This window comes from Mustelus asterias, chromosome 27 (assembly GCF_964213995.1).
Source record: "Mustelus asterias chromosome 27, sMusAst1.hap1.1, whole genome shotgun sequence".
NCBI lineage: Eukaryota > Metazoa > Chordata > Chondrichthyes > Carcharhiniformes > Triakidae > Mustelus > Mustelus asterias.
In genome coordinates this window covers 29,821,030-29,842,416 of record NC_135827.1, presented here as the reverse complement: position 1 = coordinate 29,842,416, position 21,387 = coordinate 29,821,030, and the positions used below count along the sequence as shown (strand labels likewise).

The 21,387-nt window shown below is 43.1% G+C and overlaps 1 protein-coding gene across 3 annotated transcripts in view; it reads left to right on the top strand.

The window, feature by feature from the left end:
* Positions 1-19,194, top strand: part of LOC144479921 (dixin-like) — a 143,498-nt gene extending 124,304 nt beyond the window's left edge. For 2 of the 3 annotated variants that reach the window (XM_078198973.1, XM_078198972.1), the window contains 8 exons: positions 289-381; positions 4,420-4,491; positions 10,222-10,299; positions 12,332-12,493; positions 14,471-14,537; positions 15,171-15,276; positions 16,176-16,284; positions 16,918-19,188. In XM_078198973.1, coding sequence (XP_078055099.1) covers positions 289-381; positions 4,420-4,491; positions 10,222-10,299; positions 12,332-12,493; positions 14,471-14,537; positions 15,171-15,276; positions 16,176-16,284; positions 16,918-17,001 — 771 coding nt within the window. In that variant the 3' untranslated portion in view covers positions 17,002-19,188. Of the gene's footprint in view, positions 1-288; positions 382-4,419; positions 4,492-10,221; positions 10,300-12,331; positions 12,494-14,470; positions 14,538-15,170; positions 15,277-16,175; positions 16,285-16,917 lie in introns of all 3 variants that reach the window. The other variant, XM_078198974.1, reaches the window with a different exon arrangement.
* The last annotated feature ends 2,193 nt before the right edge of the window (positions 19,195-21,387 follow it).

The following is a 21,387-nucleotide window of genomic DNA, read 5'->3' as shown; positions in this document are numbered from 1 at the left end:
GCCATTCATTTTCCCATTCACTCAACTTGTCTGCATCACACTGAAGGATCTCTGCATCCTCCTCATAGCTCACCCTCCCACCCAGTTGTGTGACATCTGCAAATATGGTATATAATGTAAGTTTGAAGTAACTACCTGAGTCTGGCTACTGTCTGTTTAGATAAGATGTACCACGCTGCAAGTTTATGAAACAATATGCAGTGCTTTGAAGCTTTTCTGAGAAGAATATTACGGTGTTTTATATATGCAAATCTATCTTCCTTTGTGATGAATCATACTTTCTTGCAGAGAGAGTTGGGTCAGAAGGACCGACTTTTCCAGCAACAGCAGGCCAAGCTAGATGATACTCTGCGGAAACTGACGGAAGCCACTCATATAAAGGTATTGGAAAGGAGGTTCATCCAGTAGAATGTGTTATGACTTCAGCCAGGCTAATGAGGTTGGCTTGTTAGAGTATGAACTGTCTGATGAATCCATTATTGAGAAGAGATACCTGATGAGTCCTAATTGATGGTTAGATCAGGGAGCCTCATGCTCCCTATTTAAAGCAGGTGTGTCAGACTCCCAGCCTGCATTTAGCAGGGAGCAACTGGAGAGCTGGCTGTGTACAGATGTATGGGTGTAAATAAAGTAACTTGGTGATGGGACCTTCCCCTCCTGGGAGTTATTACACTTTGAGACCCTGGACTAGATAGTATTAACATTTCAAACTTCTGAATAAATGTGAAATATTCACCTAAATAATTGGTACACTCCTAAAACATTAATAATTAAATAGTATTGAAGTAAAATGAAATACAATATGTTAGTCTATTCCTGTGATCTAATAAATAAATTCAATAATATTCCCCAATTTTGGACATTGCAATCTTTCTGTACCCCAAAGTCAGAGAGAAAGTAATAAATTAAAAGCATTGCATGCTTTGAACTTCAAACAAACTTTATTTAAAAAATTATTAAGCCACCTGAATTATGTTTTCTGTTTATGGTGTGTATTGCATAGCAGTGGCAGTACCTGCTGATTATGACAGCTTGTTTCTAATCAATAAATGACTGAGTTTTTAATGTATTCAATAGATTTCAGCAGAGCGTTTGTTTTAGGTTGCTAAGAGAGAGCTTTGAACTGTACTCATTACAAGACAAGTTGACTCTCACATGATTGCGCAATGTTGAATATTGTAATATTTCAGTGAGGCAACTTCCTTAACATGCTGTTTCTCCTACTTTTAATCATATTCAGCCATGAAAATTGCTCATTAGCAGTGATTACTGTATTCCTCTACCTGATTCTTTCTAATAGATAGATAGTGTTACAATTAACATGTAGCAATTATAATTTGCTGCAAAACAACTGAGTTTATAGTGCAAAACATCACCTGAAGCATAAAATTCCAACAATTTGTGAGGGTGGGAATGCAGTAGCCTTTGCAGTTGGCCAATAGGTTTTGAGGTTCTCACCGCTGGTTTGGATGGAGTTTTAGGGTGGATGAGCAAACTGGTCATGACATCGTGGTACATGAAGACATTCAAGTGGGGGAAGCAAAAGAGGAAAGTAGTGGTAACAGGTATAGTGAGAGGGATTGACACTGCAGCAGAGAGCGAGACTCCAGACGGCTGTGTTGTCTGCCTGGTGTCAGAGTTCGGGACATCTTCTCAAGTCCGGAGAGGAACTTTTTTAAAAATTCGTTCATGGGATGTGTGCGTTGATGGCTGGGCCAACTTTTATTGTCCATCCCTGAGGGCATTTAAGAGTCTGCCACATTGTTGTGGCTCTGGAGCCACATGTTGGCTAGATCAGGTAAAGACAGCAGATTTCCTTCCCTAAAGGACGGTTGTGAACCAGATGGGTTTTTATGACAGTCAACAACGTTGTTATTTTACTTTTAATTCCAGATTTTTATTCAATTCAAATTTCACCGTCTGCCATGGTGGGATTTGAACCCAGCATAATCCTGGGTCTCTGAATTACTAGTCCAGTGACAATACTACAATGACACTGCCTTCCCATATTGGGAGAGAAGATATCTAGTTGTTGTGGTCCATGTATGCACCAATGGCAGAGGTAGAATGAGGAAAGAGGTTCCGTGTAATCAGTTTGACGAGCTAAGCACTAAATTAAAAAGCAGAACCTTAAAAGTAGTAACCTATGGATTATTACCTGAACTACATGTGAATTGGCATAGGGTAGATAAAATTAGAGAGATGAATATGTAGCTCGAAGACTGGTGTGGTAGAAGTGGGTTCTGGTTCATGGGGCACCGGCACCAGTACTAGGAAAAGTGTGAGCTGTACCGTTGGGAACAGTCTACACCCGAATCATGCTGGGATCGGTGTTCTAGTCATCGGCACAACTAGGGAAGGAAAGAAGGTTTTAAACTGAATAATGGGGACAAGGGATCAAATTTGGGAAGATGTGGTAAATCAAAGTGTAGAGAAAAGGGCTAGGGTTAAGAGAGAAAGGGTATCCCAGTGGTGGGCGTTGCATACAATTGGAAACCCTGTTGACAGTGGGACCAGAAGATCCTGCCGCTGGCCAATGATAGTCTGTCATGAAACATGCCGCGAGAGGCGCAGAAAATCCCACCCAGAGATACCTCTTGAGTTGCGAATCACCACAAAATGTTGGACAATTTGCACTAGTCTGTTGTTACCTCACTAAACATTAGGCTTAGCTGTATGTGTTCTCACTGTAAAAATGAATTAACTTCCCCACAGAAAGATAGGGCTACTATTTAACTGCATAAGGACCCTGCTAACAGGTCGATTTATCTTTTCAATAGTCTTCCATTTTGAAAAAGGTTAACCATTAATTTAGAATTGTTCCACATAAGCCAGACGATGCAGGCAACCAGCTGCAAGCTGAACGGCGAAAATTATAAAACAAATTAAATAATTCACAAGAGAGAAAAAACATTGGAGAACACAACCAACTGAAATGAAGAAGCATAGACTGGAAAGCACTTCACTGGACACGAATTTCACTAATTGAGAAAACGTGGACTTGAAACTGGCCTAATCAGAGCAAGGCCATCAAATTTAATTTCTTGTGCATTCTGGTTGGAAGGAAAGCCAATGCTAAATTAATTTCACCCTTTCAGCATGTTGAATTATTTCCCACAAATTAAAGTATGCGTGTCCATTAGAGCTTAGGGAATAGATAAAGAGAGGTCCAGGAATGTGAAAGGACGTGCCAATTTATTCTGAGCAACATCCCCATAAATATTGCTTCCAATTGTAAATAGACAACAATCACCATATTGATTCCAGAAGTAACATGATGCTTTGAATCTATTATTACCCCAGAGCGGTTTCAGCATTACCTTTAACTACCACCATAAAGTATGTGTGTGACAGTCCTTTTTCTTTCAACTTGCAGAATCTTAAACTTATTGTTCCACTCATTCATGGAAATTTTTTTCTATTTGATTTTATTATTGTCGCATGTATTAGTATACAGTGTAAAGTATTATGTATTGCGTGCTCTACGGACAAAGCATATCGTACATAGAGAAGGAAAGGAGAGGGTGCAGAATGTAGTGTTACAGTCATAGCTAGGTTGTAGAGGAAGATCAACTTAATATATGGCAGGTTCGTTCAAAAGTCTGATGGCAGCAGGGAAGAAACTGTCCTTGAGTCGGTTGATACGTGACCTCAGACTTTTGTATCTTTTTCTCGATGGAAGAAGGTGGAAGAAAATATTTCCAGGGTGCATGGGGTCATTGATTATGCTGGCTGCTTTTCTGAGGCAGTGGGAAGTGTAGACGGAGTCAGTGGATAGGAGGCAGGTTTGAGTGATGGACTAGGCTTTGTTCACAGCCTTTTGTAGTTTTTTTGCAGTCTTGGACAGAGCAGGAGCCATACCAAGCTGTGATACAACCAGAAAGGGTGCTTTCTGTGGTGCATCTGTAAAAGTTGGTGAGAGTCGTAGCGGACATGCCTTAGCCTCCTGAGAAAATAGAGGTGTTGGTGGGTCTAATTCCTTTTGCAGCCCTCTCCCCAACACTTATATCCCGACAAAACTTTTTGGCCCTGTCACGAGGTTCAACAGCATTTTAAAGTGAGAGATTGCATAGTCCCACATGCACCAGCAAATTCCAAGTTTGTGCCCCCCACTCTCTGGCCTTTGCCGTTGATCCCAGCTGGCCCATAATGAGATATCTGCAATTAGCTTCAGTATTCCTATGAAGATTAACAGACTTTAACAGAAAATATGCTGGAGAACTCACCCTCTCGTACAAATGAAAGACGGGAGAACTTGATAAAGCTGGCTTCAATTCAAGTTCTTGACTGCTTCAATCTAAATAGGTCAATCTCCTACTCTAAAGGATCATACAGTAATATTAATGAGGTTATTATTTTATGTGAGAATTTTTAAGTTAGATGGAGATTTGTATGATAAAATTGTATTATTCCTTTCAGAATGACTTGCAGAAGGACTTGGAACAGAAGGATATGCTTCTTCAGCAGCTGTTGAACAGAGAGGAGGAAGAGGTACGATGCTATTATGTTTCCTATCGCTAATTTCTGAGGGATGATTCTGTATAATGTAGCTATGTTAAAGTAATAACTAATACATGGGAGTGAACTCTGAGCTCAGATGATAACCAAAATTACCTCTGTAATTATAATCATCTGAACCTGGAGATGAGAACATCTTTAGAGTAACGTGGAGCCAATTTTTGTTTCCAAAAATAGATTAATTAAGATCACGAACAAAAAAGAAATGAATTGGCCAATTATTTCATTGCAGGATAAAACATTGGTCTCAGCGAAATGGCTCCCACTTTTAAAGCCTGTTTAAAGACAAGCGGCTCTGTTTAAATGTGATTCACAAAGTGCCTTGGAACAACCTGAAAGATGTGATAAGGTATCAGATGAATGCAATATTCCATTCGAGTGGCTTTATCAGATCAGCTGCTGGATTTTCTTTAGGGGGTTCTCTCCCCCCTCTTTCGCTCCCTCTCCCCCCCCTCTCTTGCTCCCTCTCCCCCCCTCTCTCGCTCCCTCTTCCCCCCCCTCTCCCCCCTCTCTCGCTCCCCCTCCCCCCTCTCTCGCTCCCTCTCCCCCCTCTCTCGCTCCCTCTCCCCCCTCTCTCGCTCCCTCTCCCCCCTCTCTCGCTCCCTCTCCCCCCTCTCTCGCTCCCTCTCCCCCCTCTCTCGCTCCCTCTCCCCCCTCTCTCGCTCCCTCTCCCCCTTCTCTCGCTCCCTCTCCCCCCTCTCTCGCTCCCTCTCCCCCCTCTCTCGCTCCCTCTCCTCCCTCTCTCGCTCCCTCTCCCCCCTCTCTCGCTCCCTCTCCCCCCTCTCTCGCTCCCTCTCCCCCCTCTCTCGCTCCCTCTCCCCCCTCTCTCGCTCCCTCTCCCCCCTCTCTCGCTCCCCCTCTCTCGCTCCCTCTCCCCCTCTCTCTCGCTCCCTCTCCCCCTCTCCCCCCCTCTCTCGCTCCCTCTCCCCCCCTCTCTCTCGCTCCCTCTCCCCCCCTTTCTCTCTCTCCCTCTCCCCCCCCTCTCTCGCTCCCTTTCCCCCCCTCTCTCTCGCTCCCTCTCCCCCCCCTCTCTCTCGCTCCCTCTCCCCCCTCTCTCGCTCCCTCTCCCCCCCTCTCTCTCGCTCCCTCTCCCCCCCTCTCTCTCGCTCCCTCTCCCCCCTCTCTCTCTCTCCCTCTCCTTCTCCCCCTCTCTCTCGCTCCCTCTCTCCCTCTCCTTCTCCCCCTCTCTCTCGCTCCCTCTCCCCCTCTCTCTCTCGCTCCCTCTCCCCCTCTCTCTCGCCCCTCCCCCTCTCGCTCTCCCTCTCTCGTTTTCTCGCTCCATCTCCCACTCTCTCTCTCTTCCACCCCCCTGCTCTCTCACTCTCTCTCTTATGAAATTGCTGCTGTAGGATTAATGACTCAGGACTGCTGGTTTTTATATTTCTAGAGAAAATGGGTGAAATTGTAGAATGCACTGGAGAGGGTACAGAGGAGATTCACCAGGATGTTGCTTGGGCTGGAACTTAACACCTATGAAGAGAGGCTGGTTAGGATGGGGTTGTTCTCCTTAAAGCAGAGGAGGCTGAAGGGGAACCTGATTGAGCTGTACAAAATAATGAATTATAGATGGGAAGAAATTTTTCCCCTTAGTGGAGGGGTCAATAACCAGGGGCATAGATTTAAGGTAAGGGGCAGGAGATTTAGAGGGGATTTGAGGAAAAACTTTGTCACTCAAGATGGTGGGAATCTGGAACTCGCTGCCTGAAAGGGTGGTGCAGGCAGGAATCCTCACAACATTTAAGAAGCATTTAGATGAGCACAAGACACCATTGCATACAAGGCTACAGAATAAGTGCTGGAGAATGAGATTAGAATACATAGGTGCTTGATGGCCGGCACAGACACAATGGGCTGAAGGGCCTCTTGTTGTCCTGTATAACTCAATAACTATACGGATATGACTCAAAATCACTGAAAAGGGTTCTGTAATGAACTCATTTCATTCACTTCTCATATATCACTGATATTATCTGTGGACATGTGTTCAGTGATGATCTGTAGCTGTTTCCAGAAAATAACAGCTTTGTATATGCTGTATGCATCGGACTACAGCTTGGAGTGTAATGCAATCTAGTATCACTGAGAAAATGAGGCAGCATAAAGGCTGAAAATAAAATGTGAGCAATTGATTGGATATTGTCTCAATCAAAGAAGCGTGCTTCTATGCTGGGACATGTCTTTTGCACATCATAGAATCCCTACAGTGCTGAAGAAGGCCATTCAGCCCATCGAGCCTGCACCAACAACGATCCCACCCAGGCCCTATTCCTGTAACCCTACGTATTTACCCTGCTAATCCTCCGACACTAAGGGATAATTTTCCATGGCCAATCCATCTGACCTGCACTTCTTTGGACTGTGGGAGCAAACCCACGCAGACACGAGGAGAACGTGCAAACTCTATCCAGGCAGTCACCTGAGGCTGGAATTGGGCCTGGATCCTTGACACTGTGAGGCACTAACCACCGTGCCACCATACTTTCAGTAACTGTTCTGAAAGTGCTGCTAGCAAGATGTCAAAACAATACTGTGAAACAGAAATATTGGGGTATATTTTCTGGCTTGAAAATACAGCGAGGGAGGAAAATATGGCCTGGGGGAGTCAGATAATTATATTTACATTTATCAGCGTATATTAAAATGAGGTTCTCACCTTTGTAGACGTGAACCTCGTGACGTCATCGGTGAGGGGTGGGAAAATCGCAGAACGCGATCTCTCCGGAGAGACTCGCATTTCCCGATTCTCTCTGGATTTTCTCCCCCATAATGTAAGCCTTTAACACACAAACTGGAACAGCAAAAGTAGGTGGTCTTTACATGGTCTTTCATTTATCGTTTCGTGCCAATTACTTTCAGATATCTACAATACTGACTTTACTAAGTATCAACAGTGGAATGAGTTAGTAAACGATTATGCATTTACATTGAATCGCAGAAGCACAAATCATAACTAAACCAGTGTGTGATTTCAGTAAATGGCTAACAACCACAATGTTGTTTGGAATTTAGTTGGGACGCTGTACTAAACATTTATGTAACAGTTTTAACAGAGTTTACTTTCAGGTTTCAACAAATTCAATGAACGTTTTATTTCAATCTACACAGTGATAAATAAGCTCTTCTACCTTTTTGATTTGATTTATTATTGCCACATGTATTAATATACAGTGAAAAGTATTGTTTCTTACGTGCTATACAGACGAAGCATACCGTTCATAGAGAAGGAAATGAGAGAGTGCAGAATGTAGTGTTACAGTCATAGCTAGGGTGTAGAGAAAGATCAACTTAATGCAAGGTAGGTCCATTCAAAAGTCTGACGGCAGCAAGGAAGAAGCTGTTCTTGAATCAGTTGGTACGTGTCCTCAGACTTTTGCATCATTTTCCCGACGGAAGAAGGTGGAAGAGAGAATGTCTGGGGTGCGTGGGGTCCTTAATTATGCTGGCTGCTTTGCTGAGGCAGCGGGGAGTGTAGACAGAGTCAATGGATGGGAGGCTGGTTTGTGTGATGGATTGGGCTTCGTTCATGACCCTTTGTAGTTTGTTGCGGTCTTGGGCAGAGCTGGAGCCATACCAAGCTGTGATACAACCAGAAAGAATGTTTTCTCTGGTGCATCTGTAAAAGTTGGTGAGAGTTGTAGCTGACATGCCAAATTTCCTTAGTCTTCTGAGAAAGTAGAGGCGTTGGTGGGTTTTCTTAACTATAGTGTTGGCATGGAGGGACCAGGACAGATTGTTGTTGATTTGAATACCTAAAAACTTGAAGCTCTACCTGAGAAAAAGTTGAACTAGTTAATCTAACTAGTTCAACTTTTTCACGGTAGGGGAACTTATCTTGTTATCATAAGCTGAGTCATGTACTATGTTTATTTGGGGTAATCTTTGCCTTTAATCATACCTGAAAGAAGCTATTTGAAACTCAATTGTCCAGTATCCTTGCTGGTGTATCCCATGATTAGAGCCATTGCTTGCAATTATTTTAATTTACCCTGACCAGAAAAATAAGCCTTAATGTTTGAGGAATCAGTTCTTTAGGCTTTTATTTCAGCAACACTGAGACATTGTAAGGAACTAAACACATCTGTATTCTCAGTTGTTTACTCAATATTTTGAATAATGCTGCCTTTTCTATGGTCCTAGCCCTTGGGTCCAGAGATCACAAGCATCAAATAAAACCTGAGGATCTTGTTTCGTAATGATGAGTTGTATAGCAGACCCTTAATGTTTTTATCCACTGAATTAAGGGAAACCTGAATGCAAACTTCTCCAGAGCATATAGATGCTTCACTCTCAACACTTGCAAAGTTTCTTACAACATAGAATTACACATAATGTACAGGACAAATACCACCAGGGTGGTGTTAACCCTCTACGTAAGCAGTAGATTTAAACCCATGTACGTGTCCTGTTCCAGTGACCCATTTATCCCTCCTACCTTCAACCATCCATCAAACCTATTCTTAATTGTTGATAATCAAGCAGTTGTAAATGTTTTCTCATCTTATCAGATGATTGATTACCCTAAGGTGGAGATGCCGGCATTGGACTGATGAAGGAGTGCAGAATGTAGTCCGAAAGCTCATGATTCCAAATAAATCTGTTTGACTTTAACCTGGTGTTGTGAGACTTCTTCCTGATTACCCTAAACAAGTTGATCTGAATTTGCCTAGTTTGTCCTCAAAAAATCCTCAACATCCGATAGATCTTTCCTCTTTTGCCAACTTTAAATTAAGACCCTACTGAGAAAATCCAAAATATCTGCATCTGCGTTTGTGAAATCTGATTTAAAATTTACCGATGCTGTGCAGGTTTCTCAAGTGTCAGGAAACCTGGCTCCAGAAGATAAATAAGTTGTATTTTCCAGAAGTGTTTAATTCCCTATTGGGTAAGCCACAGTCGATGGTGGCACTTCTTCTCCCTCTTGCTACATTCGTCGACCCTTTCCTCCCACCCCTGCCTCCTTCGGACCTGAATGCCTTCTTGCCTCTCAAGCCATGATATCCCACCTTAGACAACCCCCACCAATCCCCCAAGTTGCAGTGACTGACCTTTGCCCTCAAACCATGATAGGACATTCACCCTCCCAATTACCGGAGACCGTCCCTAACGCATTCCAGCTACAGCCTTCATTCCACTGATTTTTCCTCCTAGCCACTAGCCACCTGGCAGGGAAAGGATGACCAGTATCTCTGCGACCATGGTCCTGCCAGATTCTTTTAAAATTTATTTATCAGTGTCACAAATATGCTTCTATTAACGCTGCAATGAAGTGACTGTGAAAATCCCCTAGTCGCCACACTCTGGCACCTGTTTGGGTACACTGAGGGAGAATTTAGCATGGCCATGCATCTAACCAGCACATTGTTCGGACTGTGGGAGGAAACCGGAGCACCCGGAGGAAACCCACGCAGACACGAGGAGAATGTGCAGACTCTGCACAGACAGTGACCCAAGCTAGGAATTGAACCCGGGTCCCTGACGCTGTGAGGCAGCAGTGCTAACCACTGTGCCATCAGCCATTTTCAAATCCACTGCGCTTTCCCAACCGCCCTGTAAATATCAGGACCGATATGTTTGAGTTTAAATCAGTGCAAGTGAAATGAAGTGTCCTCCGGATGGAAGTTCTTTAATTCGATTCTGTTTAAACAGAATAATTCACGTTGGAATTCGTTAGAAACATTTTGTTCTTTGTTTACATTTCATCAGGTGTATCCCTGTAAACCATCAGCGAGTAATGGCTATGTCCAGTCAATGAGCAAAACCATTTCTCCAGGGTATAGAGGGGTGAGTAGAACTCATAGTAAAATTATTATTAGCCCGATTTTTACTGAAGTTGCATAGAATTTTTATCTTCAATAACACGATGCCACCGAATAAGAATTTCCAGTAGCCAGTTGCAGATGGTTTCCAGATAAACATGGGGTGACTGCATCATAATTTTATGTCATATCATCCTTGTACCATATTAATTATATGGTACGCCAGCAGTCAGCATCTGTACACTCTGTGCCAGGGCAACAGACCTGATTACAACCACTCCTGATTACAACCACTCTTTTGTGGCTTCTCCAATAGCATTTTTCAGAAGTCAAGTGAAAATGGAGCTACAAGGCTGCCACATGGCTGCAGAAAACATTTTAGTAACATAAACATAAGGGGTAGAACTCTACAGCCTCTTGTCGGTGGGTTTGCAGGAATGAGATCCCGTAGAAATCGGCGAGTTGAGGGTATTGCAGGAGCTGTTAGAATCGCTTATTTTATGCCTCTGCTAAAGTCAAGAATGAGTAGCAAACATATGGAGAACATGTGGGCAAGTATTTTCGAGGGACTCCGGCCCAAGTAATAACAATGAGGTGGTGGGAAGAGTATGGGTGGGGTACACTTAATTGCTGGGAAACCTTAAAGCGTGGGATGTTCATCCAGAAGGAACTCTTCAAATGCAGACAATAAAAATAGAACAAAACTTACTCCAATTGATAAATCAAAGAAAATGTTTAATAAAGAAACTTTGTTACTCCAAACTCTCCGCCTCACTCTGGGCCATTCCAAGCTCCCCACAATTCCCAACATGTTCTAATTTATACTGAGTCAACTGGTCAGGTGATCATCACATCATTCTGTCATTGGTTACATTATTTACAGGGCCAGCTGACCCTTACAGCTTGTTACCATTTGTCACATTGCAACAGATCCAATGTTATCACCGGTTACATTCTAATCTGGGATGGCAGACCTGATCAGGACAATTGGCTAGGTTGCAGTGTTATGGGGTGCTTGTGTTCGGCAAATCATGGTGTATTGGGGGGTGTAGAGCTGGTGAGACTTGGGGTGGGGATCTGATCAGAAAGGGCGAAGCAGACAGATTGGGAGGGGTGGGGAGATTTACAGAGTAGCCCTTTGGGTTGTGGGAAACAATCCTATCCTAAAGGCACTTCATCTATGGATCGAGCCCATCTCTCCTCTTTTTACCTGCTTGGTTTTCCCTGGCCTGGGAAAAGCATGGGTTAAAAATAAAAACTCTGTTAGAATGAAGGCAGATAACCTCCTTAAACCCAATTCCTGATGATGGCTGGCTCGCCCATTCTCAAGCTCCTCATCTCGCCATAAGGATATAGCTGCCAATTGTAACTTGTGATATTTTCCTAATTATGTCATCAAGCAATTATAGCTATATCTTTGACCAATGGTATATCAACCCCCTTTCCATTGTTCCTTGTTAACCTGCTCCTGGCCCTGGCAAGGTGTGCCATCTAGGTGCCTCGGTTGCCCGCTGCCTGGATGGCAAGGTGTGCCATCCAGGCAGCGGGTGACTGAGGGGGTCATCCAACCTGTCTGCCCTCTACCGCGGCTATATTCACGGCCAGGTATTCCTGGAGAGGGAGCATGCGGTGTCTGAGGGCACTGTTAATGCCTTCCGTGCCTGCTGGGCACTTAGGGACTGGGTGTATTATTGACCCCTTTAATCACATTTTAATTTGATGTTTTAAGTTTCCTTTCCACTTTGTCTTTTGTTTCAGGCGGTTCCCCTCCTTTTGGGGGCTGCCCCTTTTGAGTTGTGCCTAACTTAATTTGATTTTGTTTATTTGGTTGGACCTCGAAAGAAGTCCATTGTTCCTTGTTCTAATGGGCAAACACGAGTTGCAACTGCACATCGTTCAATTAAATAGTCTTTGACTCTTATTTGGGTCTGCTTTAATCAAGACCTGTGGTTTTCACATAGCTTTCCCTATGTGACTGAGATACAGCTTGCAGCTTATGTGATTTTTAAACCTGTGTGATTATTAACCCTTTAATGGATGTTATTCTGTAATTATAGACGGAAGACCTTCAGGTAGTGCGAGATTCTCTGCGCAGTTTACGGAGTAGCTTTGCTGGTCATGATCCCCAGCACCACACAATTGACACACTGGAACAAGGAATCACAAGTTTATTGGAGCGAATGCATGTGGCCGAAACGCAGGGAAGAGTTGGCAACAAAGTAAGGACATATTTCCAGTCTGTGTAAAAGTAATCTCCAAATGAGCCGTTTAGGTGATTAATTTTCTTTGCATTTTTGCCCTCTTTAAACAGTAGGAACAACCTACCATTGCCTGAAATTGAGTTGTGTGGTATTAATAACATACAAATTAATACAAGAAATTATTTTATTTATGGCTTTAACAAAGGCGTTAACAAATTAATTTTAAATGCGCCAAAGGTTTTAGTTAAGAAATGGTGTTTCATACAAATGTGCAAATGCATCATTTACTAATATCACACCAACTCCATTTCAAACTCCAGAAATTCAGAATATATTATTATTTTCTGCCACTAAGGGAAGCAGATTATGGAGTTGAATTATGACTATAGCGTTATATTTCCTTCTTGCCTATGTACTCTGTGAACGGTATGTTTTGTCTGTATAGCTTGCAAGAAACAATATTTTTCACTGTATCCTGATACATGCGACAATAATAAATTAAATCAAATTACTTAGTGATTTAGAATCATAGAATCCTACAGTGCAGAAAGAGGCCATTCGGCCCATCAAGTCTGTACTAACCACAATCCCACACAGGCCCTATCCCCATAACTCCATGCATTTACCCCAGCTAGTCCCCCTGACACTAAGGGGCGATTTAGCGTGGCGTGCACCAACAATCCCACCCAAGCCCTATCCCTGTAATCTCACATATTTACCCTGCTAATCCCCTGACACTAAGGGGCAATTTAGCATGGTCAATTAACCTAACTTGAACATCTTTGGACTGTGGCAGGAAACCGGAGGAAACCCACGCAGGCACAGGGAGAATGTACAAACACCATACAGACAGTGACCCAAGCCGGGAATCGAACCTGGATCCCTGGCACTGTGAGGCAGCAGTGCTAACCACTGTGCCGCCCTTATACATAAACTCGAAACTGGCCCTCCAATAAAGTTATGAAGGCATTATCTTTAATGGAAAAGTTTACCACAGCTCTTTTCCTGTGATGAAGTTGGAAGATAGTTGCAACAAATAATGCTTGTCAGTTCTTTCATTATGGTGACAAAACCAGTGACAATTAAATTTAACTTCATATTATTCATTAGTTTCTTACAGATGAATCTTTAAAATCATGCAATCTTCAGTTGATGCTTTCTTGCACTTCCCCCACTTTTAGAATATTTTTCCTTAATTACAAAGTTGACATATCAATGTTCTGGACACGCATCTATTTTCTCAATAAAATTAGTGAACAGAAAGGAAACCATAGTTCTAATTGTTACGGTGTGGGCCTTTGATGGCTGAACCAGTAAAGACGCTTTTGATGTTGCATCAAACCATACAAATTTCAAGATCTTGGGTTCAATTCTGGCACGGTGGTTAGCACTGCTGCCTCACAGCGCCAGGGACCCGGGTTCAATTCCCAGCTTGGGCCACTGTCTGTGTGGAGTCTGCGCATTCTCCCTGTGTCTGCGTGGGTTTCTTCCAGGTGCTCCGGTTTCCTCCCACAGTCCAAAGATGTGTGGGTTAGATGGATTGGCCATGCTAAATTGCCACTTAGTGTCAGGGTGACTAGCTAGGGTAAATGCATGGGGTTATGGAGATAGGGCCTGGGTGGGATTGTGGTCAGTGCAGACTCAATGGGCCGAATGGCCTCCTTCTGCACGGTAGGATTCTATGATTTATATTAGGTTAGTTGGGCTACTGTGATTGACCTAAAGGCTCCAAAGGATAGGGAGACAGTTGCTTTCCAGCCCCTCCTGCAGGAAAATACGCTTCTGTTGGTTTTGGGTAAGGACAAGACAGATTTTGGGTCAGTGCTGATATCAAGGTGCCATGTTTTGCATGGCACCCTGATATCAGCGGCTGAATTTGCCCAATAATGGGCACAAGTGGAAAATTGCAGGTTGCCGAGTGTAGTATGAAATCTTCGGCTGTACAACTGTTACATTTATGCTTCGATATTTCCTTTTTTAAATTTATATCTGCAGACTCCCGTGAAACATTCAGGAAGAAGAGAATTAAATACAGAGAGAGAATCCTGGCCGTCAAATTCCAGTAAGTTCAGGAGCAAACATTTCGCCAACGAATCGCTGTTTGGGGTTAAACAAAACTGTGAACTTAATATGCAGGTTGCTGTGATCTTCAAACTTCCCGATTTTGTTTTTGGATAAATATTTCTGTAAAAGTGTAGCCCTGCGATTCCATGGCAGACTGCAGTCCATTCTCAGTGATATTCCATTGCATTGTGCTGTAATTTTACACTTTGTAATATCTCTCCCCTCCCCTCCTCTTAGAATCTCTACGGTGCAGAAGGAGGCCATTTGGCCCATCAAGCCTTCTCCGGCAACAATCTCGTCCAGGCCCTATCCCCGTAACCTCACGTATTTACCCTGCCAATGCCTCTGATGCTAAGGGGCAATTTAGCATGGCCAATTAACCTAACCAGCACAACTTTTGAGTGTGGGAGGAAACTGGAGCACCCAGAGGAAACCCACGCAGACACAGGAGAACGTGCAAACTCCACACAGACAGTCATCAGAGGCCGGAATTGAACAGGGCTAACCACTGTGTCACCGTGTCACCCTGTTCTACCCATGTTTACCGTAGGCAGGTCATCTGTAGTTGCCAACGTCTGTCAAAAATATTTGGTTTTGCTTTCTAAAAAAAAAAGATTTTCTTTCTCTGCAGGTCTTCATTCTCACAACAGTCCTGGTCTTAGCAACCCTGTCTGCACCAAGGTGCTCTATTTCACAGACCGAACTCTTGTACCATTTATGGTGAACATTCCAAAGAGGTAAGTAATTCTTATTGTACCAGCCGAGAAGAATATTTCAAAAACTGAAATTTCAGGAGGTTTTGCAAAAATACTCGATTAAGCATTGATGTGACTTTAGTTAAAATCCTTTTCCATATAGTTTATTTTCTCATTTCTCTTCTCTCTGTTGCAGCAGCAGCTGTTGCCTCCACCCTATTCAAAGTGCTGTTTTGAACCACACACTAAGATGTTCACTAGTTGTGTGAAAATCTAGAATTACAGGAGAACACAGTGGTGCCTCACAGCGCCTGGGACCCGGGTTTGATTTCCGGCTTGGGTGGAGTCTGCACGTTCTCCCCGTGTCTGCGTGGGTTTCCTCCGGGTGTTCCGGTTTCCTCCCACAGTCCGAAAGACTTGCTGGTTAGATGCATTGGCCGTGCTAAATTCTCCCTCTGTGTGTACCCAAACAGGCGCCGGAGTGTGGTGACTAGGGGATTTTCACAGTAACTTAATTGCAGTGTTAATGTAAGCTGACTTGTGATGATAAATAAACTTTAACTTTAAGGGGCTCAACAGTGTTTCTGTGAGCACAAACCAGTCTTTTTAGAACGTTATCAGTCGCAACGTACCACCAAAGTAAAATGTATTTTGATTTCACTTTGCGACATTCTGGAATGAAAGGATGCAATTTCATTCATGTTCCCAAATGTGAGTTCCTGATCTTAGCTGCATCCTTGGCAAGACTTCCTACAAGATAGAGAAAATCAGAGGCTCAGTCAACCAAGGCTGCTTCTGTACGGGAGCAAGCGGCATTTCAAGATTAGCATTTCCGAGCTGTGTATGCCTATGTCCTGCCCACTCCGTCAGGTAAAGTCTGTTATTTAGAATTCTGCGTGAAATCACACACCTTCAATCTGTCATCAACTTTATTCCTGCAGACTTGGTGAAGTGGCTCTGAAGGACTTTAAAGCGGCAATAGATCGGGAAGGGAATTACAGATATCACTTTAAGGCACTGGATCCAGAGTTTGGCACAGTGAAGGAGGAAGTAAGATCCCACCATTGGTATCATGTTCTAGAAATAAACTAACACTCTTTAGTCTTAGTTTGACAGGACAATTGAACGGTGAAATATTCTGTTGGTGAGAGAGTGTGTGGCTTATGAATATAACACTTTCTGTCTCTAGTCTGTGCTAACTTAGTTGAGCTTTAGATAGTTGTTATGAGATTTTCTTTCCATAAATTTGCTTATGCACATTGATAAAGAGATAGAGTGGTTAGCACTGCTGCCACACAGCGACAGGATCTCGGGTTCAATTTTGCCCTCGGGTGACTGTCTGCACGGAGCTTGCACATTCTCCCTGTGTCTGCATGGGTTTCCTCCGGGTGCTCCGGTTTCCTCCCACACTACAAAGATGTTCGGGTTAGGTAGATTGGCCATGCTAAATTGCCCCTTAGTGTCGGGATTAGCAGGATAAATATATGGGATTACAGGAATAGAGCTTGGGTGGGATTGTTGGTGCAGGCTGAATGGCCTCTGTCCGCACTGTAGAGATTCTATGATTATGGAAGAAAGAATGAATGTGTTACTATTTAGATAGGAAATACGCAGTGCTGTAAAAACCATACCAAAATTACAGGCTTTAAAATGTTAATTTGATTTCCATAATTTTTCCCCTAGCTTTTCCATGATGATGATATCGTTCCTGGTTGGGAAGGCAAAATAGTTGCTTGGGTCGAAGAAGATCATGGAGACAGTAGGTAGACTGACTTGCTCTCCAAATTTGGGAGATGGATTTTTTTTTTCATGTGAAAGGTCCAGAGGACAACGACCAAAGAGCAGAAAGACCCCACTCAAGTCTTCAAGTCCTTCTCTACCTTTTTGGGGTAGAATATATTGCCGTGCCAACTGCCAAGTGTGGACTGGAAGGAAGAGTCCAGTGCAAAAGGTTCCCAAGGCAGATGCCATGTGCTGACGAAAATAGACTGGTCATTGTAAAGTTGATGTGACCTTCGTTACGCGCTGTACCAGTGTACAATTGTAATGTCATGTCATAAGCAATACGTGGAACATTGCTATTGTGGAAAACAGCCCCAGTCAATTTTTGGCATTGATATACCCTCAATGCTTGGAGTACATGAAGCTGTTCTTTCTTACAGCTGAGCAGCAAGTTCAATCCAGACCATGCCTTTCCAGTTTTAAGTTGTATAAAATATTTAAACTCTCTGTGACCAATCTATAGACATTTTATCACTTGTTTCCACCGAGCATTTTAGTGGTTACGGCAAAGGTTTTTCAGCTCAATGGATTTTGAGCATTAAGTCTTAACGTATTATGACAATTTTTGCTGATCAGTAACTGAGACAACCTGGCAGTAGTGAAATAAGCCTCTTCTGGGGTGAGACCTCTGAGGGACTGCGGCTGCCTTCCTTACCTGCTGTAAGTGTGCCTTTGTCAAGAGTAGCCCTGGTTTGTGGCATGGATCCTTCCTGCCTTGCCAGCTGCAGGAGGTGCTTGAAAATGAGAAGCCTGGTTGATTCGGAGTAAAGGACAATGGAATTCATTCAGAATTTAATTACCGCCAAAAGATTCCAACCAGGGCAAAACATAGAAGCTCCCTCGGACATTACCTTCATTCCTTAACAAAGATAAACCAACAGACACTGTCCTCCTTGTTAGGCTGATGCTCCCATTTTTTTTAATCAATGCAAAATATCCCTCATCTGCAAGCTTAATACATCAGTGATGACTTCCCTCAGAATGGAAAAGAAATATTGGCAAAGACCCAGGGCTACTCTTTTGCACCCCCTGCTGTTTGGTCACAGAATAGCTTCACTGGAGACTTAAAAATAATATATACACATTTTCAAGATCATTATGTGGCATTTGTGAAGGCCTTAGAAACTTTGAAGATGAAAGGTTTTCAAAAAAGGCTTGGTTTATGTAACATTGTTTTCGGCTCGTGTGTAATAAATGACCTCAACTCACCATTTGAATCCTGATGGCCCGGAATGAAAGCCTTTCTGTTTTATGCCGACTGAATTTGTACTTGTCCTAAATGTAATGGAACTGTGTTGTGCGCAGATACTCGTGTGTATGTAACTCGTGCACATTACCGATATCACATTCAGCAAGAAATGCTGCCTTGCCCTTTTAAAGAGTGGAATTCCATTAATCCCATTTGGAATAAGAGGTGGTGAAAACAGAAATGGCGAATAATAGGAGTTAGATAAAAAAAAGAATTAGGAGCTGTGGAATTAAGATTTCTGGAAAAGGTTGCAGCGGTTGAAAGATTTAATTTCTCCCTGTCCTTGTGATTCCAAGATTTTGAGAGTTCATGCCACTGTCACAAATTTTCCAAGTATAATTGCTTTTTAGAGTCAGTATTCCCGTTAGCTTTTTAATTTTTTTGTTTTATTTTTTTAATGCTCGCTATACAGCTGACATCAGCAACTATTTGGAAATTTACCAAATCAACTTTCTGAACTGAAGTTGGATGTAACTAATCTTGTCAATACAAACTTGCGGAACTGGAACAGTGACCCTTTTTTTTTGATGAGCGGAGGGTTACCTTTATCAAGCTGGAATCGTTCCAATTACTTTTTCTCAATGGACCCCTTTTTTTAAAAAAAAGGTTGTCCTGCCACAGTTTCAGGTATCGTACTTGCTGGCACTATGTTCATGGTACTAAACATTTAGTGCGAGTGCCAACACAATTACTGCTGTGCAGTTTATTGTAGCAGAACTAAACATTTCAAACAAAGCAGTGGAATTAGTTCACGTGTCTGTTATAAGAGGGTGTTTTGTTATAACAAAAGATTGTTTGAATTGCGTAGACTTGACTGGTCCTTCCGATGCCATCGGGGACAAATGTTTGTCATGATAAGGTGTAACTATATAAAAATATTGATGTAAAAAAAAAACTGTTGCATTTTAAATAAAATGTTGTAAGGAGTTAATTTGTTACCTGGGGAATTTGTTCTATAAGAACATAAGAAATAGGAGCAGGAGTAGGCCATCTGGCCCTTCGAGCCTGCCCCGCCATTCAACAAGATCATGGCTGATCTGAAGCGAATCAGTTCCACTTACCCACCTGCTCCCCATATCCCCTAATTCCCTTATCGATCAGAAAACTATCTACCCGTGATTTAAACATATTCAACGAGGAAGCCTCCACCACTTCAATGGGCAGAGAATTCCAGAGATTCACTACCCTCTGAGAGAAGAAGTTCCCCCTCAACTCTGTTCTGAACCGGCCCCCCCTTATTTTGAGGCTGTGCCCTCTAGTTCTGGTTTCCCTTCTAAGTGGAAAGAATCTCTCCACCTCTACCCTATCCAGCCCCTTTATTATCTTATATGTCTCTATAAGATCACCCCTCATCCTTCTAAACTCCAACGAGTACAGACCCAATCTGTTTAATCTCTCCTCATAAGCTACACCCCTCATCTCTGGTATCAACCTGGTGCACCTTCTCTGCACTCCCTCCAAGGCCAATATATCCTTTCGCAAATAAGGGGACCAAAACTGCACACAGTACTCCAGTTGCAGCCTCACCAGTGCCTTGTACAGTTGCAGCAAGACCTCCCTGCTTTTATATTCTAACCCCCTCGCGATAAAGGCCAACATTCCATTCGCCTTCTTGATCACCTGCTGCACCTGCAGACTGAGTTTTTGCGATTCGCGCACAAGGACCCCCAGGTCCCTCTGCACAGTCGCACGATGTAATTTTTCTCCATTTAAATAATATTCCAATTTACTATTATTTCTTCCAAAGTGGATAACCTCACATTTGCTAACGTTATATTCCATCTGCCAGATCCTCGCCCACTCGCTCAGCCTATCCAAATCTCTCTGCAGACTTTCCGCGTCCTCCACGCAATTCGCTTTCCCACTCACCTTCGTGTCATCAGCAAACTTGAATACCCTAGATTCAGTCCCCTCCTCCAGATCATCTTGTAAATGGTAAACAATTGAGGCCCCAGCACCGATCCCTGCGGCACGCCACTGGTCACCAACTGCCAACCAGAAAAGCACCCATTTATCCCAACTCTCTGCTTCCTGTTAGATAGCCAATCCCCAATCCACGCCAACACCTTACCCCTAACTCCGTGTACCCCAATCTTCTGCAGCAACCTTTTGTGAGGCACCTTATCGAACGCCTTCTGAAAATCTAAAAACACCACATCCACCGGTTCCCCTCTGTCAACCGCACTAGTGACATCTTCATAAAAGTCCAGTAGATTCGTCAAACATGACTTTCCCTTCATGAATCCATGCTGCGTCTGCTTGATCGAACCATTCTTATTCAGGTGCTCTGTTATTTCCTCAGTATTTTTTTTAATTTCAAAAATATATTTTATTCATAAATACTCTGAAACAAACCATTACAGAAACGACCTTTCCAACCATTACAAATAGTGCAAAAACAGTCATATTTACAATTTCCTTAACTTCAATATTTTACAGTGCTCAGTTCTAAGACATTACAGACATTACAGTTCAGTTCTTCAACAAACTATATACATTTGTCACATTTCACTGTTTTGTTTTTACAGATTAGCACACAGTTACGCAGTCTGAGGGTTTTTTACAGTTACTGGTCCCTTGGTCTGCCTTGGTTGAAAGGCTTTAAACAGTGGCCTTTCCCCATTGTGCCTTTGCGGCGGCTGCTCCAAGCTTGAGAGCATCCCTCAGCATGTAGTCCTGGACCTTGGAGTGTGCCAGTCTGCAACACTCGGTCGAGGACAAATCTTTGCACTGGAAGATCAGCAAGTTTCGGGCGGACCAAAGAGCGTCCTTCAATGAGTTGATGACCCTCCAGCAGCAGTCGATATTTGTCTTGGTGTGCGTCCCTGGAAACAGCCTGCTCAGTATTTTTTATTTTGTTTATGTATCCAATTCAATCCAATCAAAGTCCAATTCAAAGTCTCAGCAAGTGAGACATTCCCAATCCAAGCTGACAAGACAGGCCTCTCACTTCCTGTCTTGGACTTGATCTACATGATCCAAGCTGATTGGAGCAGGCATTGCATCTTCTCCAATGCTTGATCTCATTTGCATCTTAGCCAAAAGACCTAGATGCCCCTTTTAAAAAATTGCTTCAAATGAAGCCTCAGTGTGAGTAACCTCGTGACTTAACCAAGTGCAGG